The sequence below is a fragment of the Mobula hypostoma genome, chromosome 3 (genome assembly GCF_963921235.1).
Source record: "Mobula hypostoma chromosome 3, sMobHyp1.1, whole genome shotgun sequence".
NCBI classification, from domain to species: domain Eukaryota; kingdom Metazoa; phylum Chordata; class Chondrichthyes; order Myliobatiformes; family Myliobatidae; genus Mobula; species Mobula hypostoma.
Genome location: NC_086099.1, coordinates 94,763,705 through 94,773,438, shown reverse-complemented (window position 1 = coordinate 94,773,438; position 9,734 = coordinate 94,763,705). Strand labels below are relative to the sequence as shown.

Sequence of the window (9,734 nt, the reverse complement as noted above, 5' to 3'; positions counted from 1 at the left end):
TAACGTATAGAAACTTCATTATCAGGCCAACTGCGGCTCCTCCCTTTCTTGTGACATAATGGGAATAGATGACAAGAGAATGGGTAGGATCCACAGGGGAATGGGTGTTGCTGGAGATTAAGTCCAGGCCACACAGAAAGTGGTTGTAGGTCTTATCAGTGAGAATTTTCTTTTAACAGTTTGTCAGAATTAAAATGAATGTCCAATGAAAAGGCACGTTTTCTGTTTGCCCAATGAGCAAACAAAAAAAGTTAAATAACCTACCCACAGTAACTGATTGACAGAAGGCCCTCCCCTTGTTTTACTCAACCTTTATAAAGTGGTAAGTTGTAGCAGGTGACTTTTCATTGCTGTGGAGAGGAAGGAAATATCGACACTCTGCTTAATAGAAGTGGTGAGTTATTTTTAGTGTCAAGTAAAAAGAATAAAAGCGAAGCAGTCAGTACGATGTGAATATATTAACCTTTAATCGTTCAGTGCAACATAGTAGTTCAAGTAAGTGGAACATGACTGCCTCGGAGGTACATTTATTTCAGCATTTTCTATAGATTTTTTTTGGGCGTATATGCTGTCTTGAAATCTTTACAGCCTGGCATTACAGAAAGTTAACGGAGAAGCCCAAGATCTGAAATTATGGGCTTTTGATGTTCAAAACACAGAATTCAAATTAGTGTTTGTTTTAAGAGTAAATTTTAAAGCCCTTATGACTGGGCAATCTAAGCTTTGGGTATTCGGAGAAATTGTTTACTCTCCAGCATTGTGGTGGTTGAAATTAGCAAGCCGATAAAAGAAAGTAATACTGCAATTGTATGGATGGAACTGTGGCTGGAATATTGCCTACAGGTCTGGTCATGTACTTTAGACAGTGATAAGAGGAAATGCAACAAAGGTTCAAGAGTTTAGTGGTTGGTTGGGGCGGGGGGGGGGTGTCGGAGGAATAGTCGTACATTGTCAGATGAGGAGGCTGAGCCTTTAAAGTTCAAACTACATGCATGTCACCATATACAGCCCTGAGATTCATTTTCTTCTGGGCATGAACAGTAAATCCAAGAAACACAATAGAACTTGTGAAAGACCATGCCTAACAAGATGAACAAATAACCAATGTGCAAAAGACGACAAACTCTGCGAATGCAGAAACATTTAATAATGAATAAATGTCAAGAATGAGATGAAGGGTCCTTACAAGTGAGGCACTAGATCGTGGGAACAGTTCAGTGATGGGATGAGTGAAGTTGTTCTCGCTGGTTCTAGAGCCAAATGGTGGGGGGATAATAACTGTTGCTGAACCTTGTGGTCTGGGTCCTGACATCCTCTACCTTCCCAATCAGAATCTGCTTTAATATGAAATTTATTAACTTTGCAGCAGCAGTACAATGCAATACATGATGAATATAGGGAAAAAAATGAATTACAGCAAGTATATGTATATTAAATAGTTTAATTAAAATAGTGCTGAAACAGGAATAATATAATGTAATTTGATCTTTCCAAATCCTCCTTATTAACTTAAAATATATGAATAGAGGAGCGGAGTTGACAATATTACTGAACGTGTTTGATTTAAGTATTGGTCTAGCCCTGTTTGTTCTGTTTGCTATTTTGGGTTTAGTATTTAGTTTTTTTTTCTTTGGGGGTTTTTCTTTGTTTTTTCTTTATTTTTTTCTTTGATTAATTACATCATGAGTTTGGAAGCCTATTATACCTGTGTTATCTGAAATCTTTTTTGTATATATTTATTAACAGTAAGATTATTCCAATCTCTTTGTATCAACATTGTTATTTTGTTTATAATTTTGGAAAAATTAATAAAAAGATTTAAAAAGGAAAAGAAACAGGAATAATAAGAAGTGAAGTAGTATTCATGCAGCAGTAAGAAGAGATCATGGTCCCGGTGGTGGGTGTCTCTGGCGACAGATGCTGCTTTCCTCCGACGGTGCTCCATGTAGATGTGCTCAATGGTGGGGAGGGCTTTACTTGTGACAGACTGGGCTGTGTCCACTACTTTTTGTAGGATTTTCGTTCAAGGGCATTGGTGTTTCCATACCAGGCTGTGATGCAACCAGTCAATATACTCTTCACACATCTACAGAAGTTCTTCAAAGTATTAAATGTCACACTGAATCATCATGAAATTTTGAGGAAGTAGAAGTGCTGCTGTGTTTTCTTCGTAATTGCACTGTGTGTTGGGCCCAGGACAGATCAACTGAAATGACAACACAGAGGAATTAAGTTGCTGCCAATGCCCAGGAATGAAAGTCTATGAAAAGTGGTGAATGTGGGGCAGAACTTCCCTACCATGGGGTGTATTTACATGGAGCCTTGCCCCAAGAAAGCACCATCCTCCATCCAGGACGTGCTGTCTTCTCAATACTACCATCTGGCATGAGGATCCCAGCCTTGAGCCCCACACCTCCAAGTTCAGGAACAATTACAACCTTCAGGGTCCTGTATAACCTCAATCACCTCTGTTCCAAAACCCATAGACCTCACTGTCAAGGACTCTTTACAACTTGTATTATCAGTATAATCTTTTTATTTGCACGTTGGTCTTTATCTGGTTATGTATGACTTTTCATGTTGTTTTTCATTGTTCCCTGTAAATGTCTGCAAGAAAATGTATCTCAAGTTAGTATATGGTAACGTGCACTTTGAAAAATATCCAGGGATTTGTTGATCTCTTCAATTATACTCAGCGGCTCCACCTTCACACGATGTCATCAGCAAACTTAAATACGGTTTAGGAACTGCACTTAGCCGCACAATCGAATATGTAGAGCAGGGAGCCCACACCTGTTGATCTTGTGCTGTCTTCCAGGGGTATCTTGTGTTTATTTTTTTTAAACCTTTCTCCGTTGTTGTTTTAATATCCTATCCTGCCTTACTGATGCTTTGCTATGTTTTAAAGGTATTCATTGAAGCAATGGCTTCTAGGCAAAGTGATCAACAAGCAAAGTGGCCTGATGAAAGCTGTTTTAATGTTTTTTAAAAAAAGTAGATCTGAAGGGGATATTAGTGATAAGCTGAAAGCAATGGAGGGACTGCTGTCTAGCTATAAATTTGGATTTTACCATGCAAGTTTTATTAGTCATATTTTTTCAAACTTTTTAGACTTGGGGGCAATTCATTCATTCATTGAGTTTCAGCATTTGAAAACTACTTGGCTAAGCTCATGGTTTTTAAAGAAACTGCATTCAGCATTAGATTAAGCAATTGCTTACATGTGTGCTTCCTGTATAGTCCTACTGTATCCTTTACAGTTTGTAAAGAGAATCAAGCAGACTCTCCATTGTCAAAGTGCATATTTTGTAGTTTATTGCTTTTTGTGCTAACTCCTTTTGAGGCAATTTAAACCAAATATTTCCTTCTCTCTGTGAGAGCATTCTGCAATTCCACCAGACTCTGAACTCAAGTGACAGCTTTTATAACAGAGTTCGGGTTGTTCTCACTGGCTGGCAAATCTTTTCACTTGCAAGGAGAAAGTTGGCAAATCCCACCAGTGGACAACTGTTCCTTAGTCACTGGAAAAAAAAATCCAGAAAGTAAAACAAACTGGTTAATATTTATAGGGTGAGAAATGTAATGCATTTACATGATATTCTTCTATTCAGCTGTGGTTATTTCTAGCCTCAACAGTTTGTGCTTTCCACCAGTTACTTTAAGTAATTTGTAACAAATTTAAGAATAGTGATAGAGGATGGCTATTTATCCACAAGCCTGTTCCATCATTTGACAAGATTGGAAACAGTGACCAATGTACATATTAAAATGTTAAAGTAAAGTTCAAAGGAACACAGGAAATGGGACCCTGGTGAGTTTCAAGGGAGTGCGGAAACCCTGCTATATAGTATGTTAACAGATGGACAGGAATGCCGGCTGGAACGTATGGCGAAGTGCAGGAACCAGCTCTGTGGCCAGACATGGGAATTTCTGAACAAGCTGACCCCCAATTATGGGGATGGAGGGGGTGAAATCTCACCATATCCCTTCTAGGAAGGAAAACTGGATCAATAGCAGATTGAGTACAATAACACAAGTTGGAAAGCAGAGAACTGTATAACCAATTTTTAGCTGAACAATGGTTATTTTGTAGATTAAGAGAAAATCCCACATGGAATTGAAAATTGCTCAAGGAATAAATGAAATAAATCTGGTTGGCCATTCAAATTTCTGCACACCACACAAAATACCGAACATTAAAACATTGCCCAAGAGAAGACGCCTTTGTTGTGGGGATGCACTCCCACTAGCAATTAAATGCTCCCAATGGTGTGTGTATCAAACATTCTCTGACAACTAGATCCAGCTCCTGACCTTTGCATGTAGCTTAGCTACTAAGCCTGTCTGAACCGTTTCTACTGATAGACGGGACAAAGGTGGGTACTGGTGCCTTAAAACCAGTCAGGCAAATAGGGGCTCATCAACTGTGGTTGGTAGCTCATCGAAGAGGGAAAACTTACTTCCACTGCCTTGCACCTATGACCACTGATAGGATGGCTTCGGGAGTAAACCCCTCGGCGGGGGGCGGGTGGGGTGGACTCTGGGGCTGGAGTCCCTAAGGCAGTTCAACGCTGACTGGCAACTCCAGTGATGCTCCTGGTGCCGAACTATATTGGTCTCTGCCATTCATCGGTAGTCTGAAGGCAGGAGCCTGCTCCATTGTACTGCCCTGGCTTGTGTGTGACATCTGGATACAACATCCATGGTTGACCCCGGCCAGCAGGTAGCCTGTGTGTGGATCTTCACACTTCCTGACTGAGCGCAGTATGCAGGAAGAGCCAATGGTCTAAGATGGAAGATTAGCTTTATTTGTCACCTGTACATAGAAAGAAATGATGAAATCTGTTTGTGTCAATGACCAATACAGTCCGAGGTGTGCTGGGGCAGCCCACAGTTGTTGCTGTACTTCTGGCACCAATGTAGCATGATCACAACTTGCTAACCCCACATGAATACCTTTGGAGTGTGGAGGAAACTGGAGCACCTGGGGGTTATCCACACGGTATTGGGGAGAACGTACTGACGGTGGTGGGAATTGAACCCTGGTCTTACAACTAGTGCTGTAAATTGTTCCACTGACCACTATGCTGAGCAGGAGAAATGTGTCATGAAAGAAATGTTTTACTTGGAAGAGTGTGTTGAAGCTCACTTATTTTGTTGCAACACAGACCCCAGTGCCATCAACCATTTCTCACTGTTATTTCTAGATTTTACCCCAGTGAAGTAAAATGACTCAGTTCGTACCAGGCCAAATGGTGATAATGACGCAGCCGCAGGCTGCCCCTGCAGCGAACAGTGATTGGAGCAGCGGACTGTGCAGCTGTTGCGATGATATTGGAGTGTGTAAGTTGTTTGTATACGGCTTTGGACTGACCAACTTGGTTGCCTTAATATTCTGGTTAACTTTCTGTTCCTTAATTTTCTCTTTCCTTGGTGACAAGAGCACTGAAACTTCAGAAGTAATTTATTGTAAATGTTTTTGCGGAGTCTCAAGATCATAAAATGCATCACATAATTGTAAAAATGCTCTTTAGTTTCTGTTTTCCCCTCTTGTAACATTGACCAATCTGGACATGAGTCTTAAAGCTGTGTCCATTACCCAATATCAAGCCAGTCTGTGGCTGTACATTTGCTATTTGATCATGCCAGCTATTCGCTGTTCATTGTCTATGCTGGCCTTTGTTAGATGTCCTCACTCCCAGGTCTTGTCGTTGTCATCCCATGGTGAGCAGCATCTGCTCAGTGTGGGAATCTTGGCAGGTATGATCCAACCCTCCAGTCTTCTGCAAAATGACGATATTAGCCTGAAGAAAATGATACAGATATTGATGTCTGTTTTCAACATTGGCCACCTGATCCAAACTAAAGAGAAGAACTGCATTGGTTTGGGTCGGCTATTAGCTATAGTATATATCCTCAGCCTGGGTCAGCTCTTTATCAACAAATTCACTAAGACCCACTGCTGTACTTGAGTCTAACTAAAGCTGAGCCTAAAGAGATTGTCAAAATGCAACAGCAATGGTGAAAGCTGGAAATATTCAGCACATTGGGCAGTGTGTGTGTTAGAATCAGACTGCTATTTTCAACGAGGACCTCACACAGATCTGAAGAAATGCACTCAAATTCTCTGCCCTCCCTTTGGAAGCTGGTGTTTATATTTGTACTTCATGCTGCCTCTTGGTGTTTCCAGGTTTGTGTGGGATTTTCTGTACAATTTGCCTCGGATGTCAGATTGCAGGGAACATGGGTGAATGTTGTCTCTGTGGTACTACCATGGCTATGAGAACCCTCATCAGAACCAAGTACAACATCTCTGTAAGTAGATCTGATTCCTTCAGAGATCTGGGTGCTTTTACTACAGCAGGTATGGGCTCTTGATAACTGAGTGGGGAGCCTCTAATTTGGGGGAATGGGGTTGTTGCTAATCTAGAAGCTAAGGACCTAGGAACAACCATCCTGGGGAACAAGTCTTTGCAGAGGAAGATGATGTTCAGTTGATAAGTCTGTAGTGCTAGTGCTGAGATCATCAAATGTAGCTTCTAAGTGAACAAGTTTCAAAATATGTTGACAATTGTCTCAATCCTCCCCAGTTTGTTCCCATTTTGCTGTCTTGTCTGTTTCTACTTGTCGTCCATGAGTCTCTGTCTAAATCCCTCTTGCATTCCTCCTACCTGGTTCCATCTACCCATCGTTCACACCCCACCTCACCTGGTTCACCTGTCTCCTGCCTCAGACATCCTGCTCACTCTGTATACTTGTTACTTCCTTCAGCACTCAGTCCTGTTGCAGAGTCTTGACCCTCAACATAACCATCCCTTTGCCTCCACAGAGGCTGCTTGACCATCTTCCAGCACTTTGAATCTTGCCCTGATGGTAATTTGTCTTCTAATCCAGAATCAGTTTTGTACCACAGATGCCCCCTGCATATTAGGCTCAGTGAGATTTTGATCAATTGCCTCTCCAAGTCATAAAATCATGAGATTTCTCTTATTCCATAATTTTATATTAAATCCAAGATGTTTGCATATATATAATGGGCAGAAAAGCATTTTGTTAAGGTTGTTATAGGTAGGGGTGGGTGTAGTGGGGATACAATCCCACTACCTATTAAATACTCCCAATGGCGTGTGCCTTAAATAGCCTCTGACAACCAAGTCTAGCTCCTGGCCTTCGTGTGTGGCTTAGCTACTGAGCCCAGTGGAACTGTTCCTACTGACAGGAGCAAAGGCAGGTTACTGGTGCCCTAAAACCAGTTGCTTGGGGCAGAAGGAGCTCATCAACCAGAAGAAGGAAAACTCTGATCTCAAATCTTTCCCTTGTGGCTATCCCCACTCACGGGGAAGGCTTTGGGAGTAAACCCTGGGAATCCAGAGCTGGTGTCCCCAAGGCAACAGTTTGCTCTCCATATGCCAACCTCGCTTGTGATAACAGCTAGGAAACGGCCAACAGAAGGCCTCTGAACAGATTGCAAAAGCATTCATTGTGTGAGCTGTGAAAGTTTAGTGGTAATAGAAATGCTTTAAGGAGTGATGGGTTTAGTAGTCAATATTTTCTTTACAGTTATCACTTCCCAGTTTCACTTCCACTGAAATCATATGAAGCAGGAAACTTCAATGAATGTTTTTTTTAATTTAATAGGAAGTGCTGGAATTGCTCAGCAAGTCAGGCAATATCTGTAGAAGGCGAAACAGTTAACATTTTGGGTCTGGGATCCTCCAAAAGAACTGGGGAAAGGTTGCCTACCTGAAATACTAGCATTGGCAGATCGACATAATCCATGCCCAAAGCTGCATAGCGCACAGCAGATCAGTGGTAAAATTGGGATTAAATGCAAGATGCATGTAAAACTGAGAATGGATAGCTGTGCGTGTAGTGTATCAGAAGGGGACCTATTAATGTTGTGTTTTTGCTGTTTCTTTTTCAGGGATCTCTCTGTGGTGACTGGTTAGTAACCATGTGCTGTCTCCCATGTTCTCTCTGCCAAATTAAAAGAGAAATAAATTGCCACCAGTGATGCCATTGGTGTTCACCTCTGTTGCACTTCACATGGTAAGCTGAGGCCAAGTTCTCCTTGAGGATTTTTTTGAGCAGATTGATTGTGCATGCTTTTGTGGGTAATATTTGCTGCTGTCTCCAGTTTCAAATTGAATCGTGCATTAGTTTGCAATGTTTTAATCATGTTTCTTTTTGTGCTGAAGGAGGTTATTATTTTTTTAATTCATTTTTGGGGATCTGGGCATTGCTTTGGAGGCTGATATTTATTGCTGGTTTCCCTGGGGGAGGTGGCAGTTCACCCCCTCTTGAGCTACTGCTGTTCTCTTGATGAATGCATTGCGAAGTGCTGCTGGGTGGGCAGCTCTAAGATTTAGTCAGTGATGACGAAGGGACTGTTTCAGGCTGGGATAGCGTGAGAATTGGAGGGGAATCTTCGGAAGGTGCCTGCTGTCCTCGTCCTCGGTGGTAGAGCTTACAGGTTTGGGAGGTGTCAATTAGGGTGAGATGTGGGTAATCCAATTAGATTGGACAAGTACAATATAAAAACAATGCAGGAATTTAATGGAAAGCTTCCCTGTAAACGTGCATCCTAAACTTCTAAGGGAAGCTTCGACCAGCACATTCAAGCACCGTTTGATTATGAAATTTTGTAGCAGGAACTTCGACCAGCACATTCAAGCACCGTTTGATTATGAAATTTTGTAGCAGGAACTACAAGATTGCCTATGTGCCTCTACTCAGAGGAAAAGATTAATTGATAATCTTAGACCAGCCAACATAACACTGAGCTTTAACATGTTACCAGCGAGGAAAAATAAATTCTGAGAAGGTATGGATTACTTGAGATTAGTTTTTTAAATTGTATAACCATTTACAGAGGTATAAATGAGCATGTAAAGATAATTGATTTGGTGGCATTTTCCTTGATATCAAGTTTTGTATGTCCTTGTGAAATAGATCATGAACACTTAGCCCAGCAAGTCTATGCCAGCACTTGAAACAATCTGATCGATCAAATTTTCCCCATCTACCTTTCTGTCATCTGTTTTCACACCCACGTCAACTCAATCCCACTTCTGTGACCACCCATCTCTACCAGGGGTGATTATCAGTGTATGGACCTACTGTCCAGCCAGTGTTCAGGATGTAGGATGAAACCAGTTCACAGGGAGAATATGCAAACTTCACATTAGCAGCGCTGGAGATCGGGGTTGGGCCAGGTCACTGGAGATGTGAAGCAGCAGTACGCCATCCTTTACTATGACCTCTTCCACTAACAAGTTTTCTTTCCTGATAGGTCTAACAAGGTACTGTTCATCAAAGTGGAAAAAGAAGATTGGATTATTGGAAAGACAAAAATCATTCATTGTCACAGAAGTAAATAATGGAAAGTTGCGTTCAGCAATGACAAATTAAAATCTCTCAACCACTATGTTATACTCTTTCCTTAAACCTTGTAAATTATTGCCCACACATCTGAAGTTTTCTTCCCCCAGAGTCGTGTGATTTTTCACACCCTTTGGGGAAGCTGTCATCGGTGATGTACAGAATGATTATTCTCTCCATATGGGAACTAGAATTCTTCCATGTTTATGGAAATGGACCATCTTTCAGACCATTCTAAATAGGTCAAAAGTCCAACTTTGTGAAAGCACATAAAGCTCCAGTTAAACTTGATTCTAATTCAGTTCTCCATTCGATTTGAAATACCAACTTTCTAAATTTATTTTCCATTGGTC

At 41.2% G+C, this 9,734-nt stretch overlaps 1 protein-coding gene across 1 annotated transcript; it reads left to right on the top strand.

Annotated features, from left to right (window-relative positions):
* The first annotated feature begins 262 nt into the window (after positions 1-262).
* On the top strand, positions 263-9,506 carry LOC134344145 (placenta-specific gene 8 protein-like). Its single transcript, XM_063043463.1, has 5 exons — positions 263-394; positions 5,208-5,343; positions 6,191-6,315; positions 7,925-8,049; positions 9,293-9,506. The coding sequence occupies exons 2-4, from the start codon at positions 5,229-5,231 to the stop codon at positions 8,012-8,014; spliced, it is 330 nt and encodes a 109-aa protein (XP_062899533.1). The 5' UTR covers positions 263-394; positions 5,208-5,228; the 3' UTR covers positions 8,015-8,049; positions 9,293-9,506.
* The last annotated feature ends 228 nt before the right edge of the window (positions 9,507-9,734 follow it).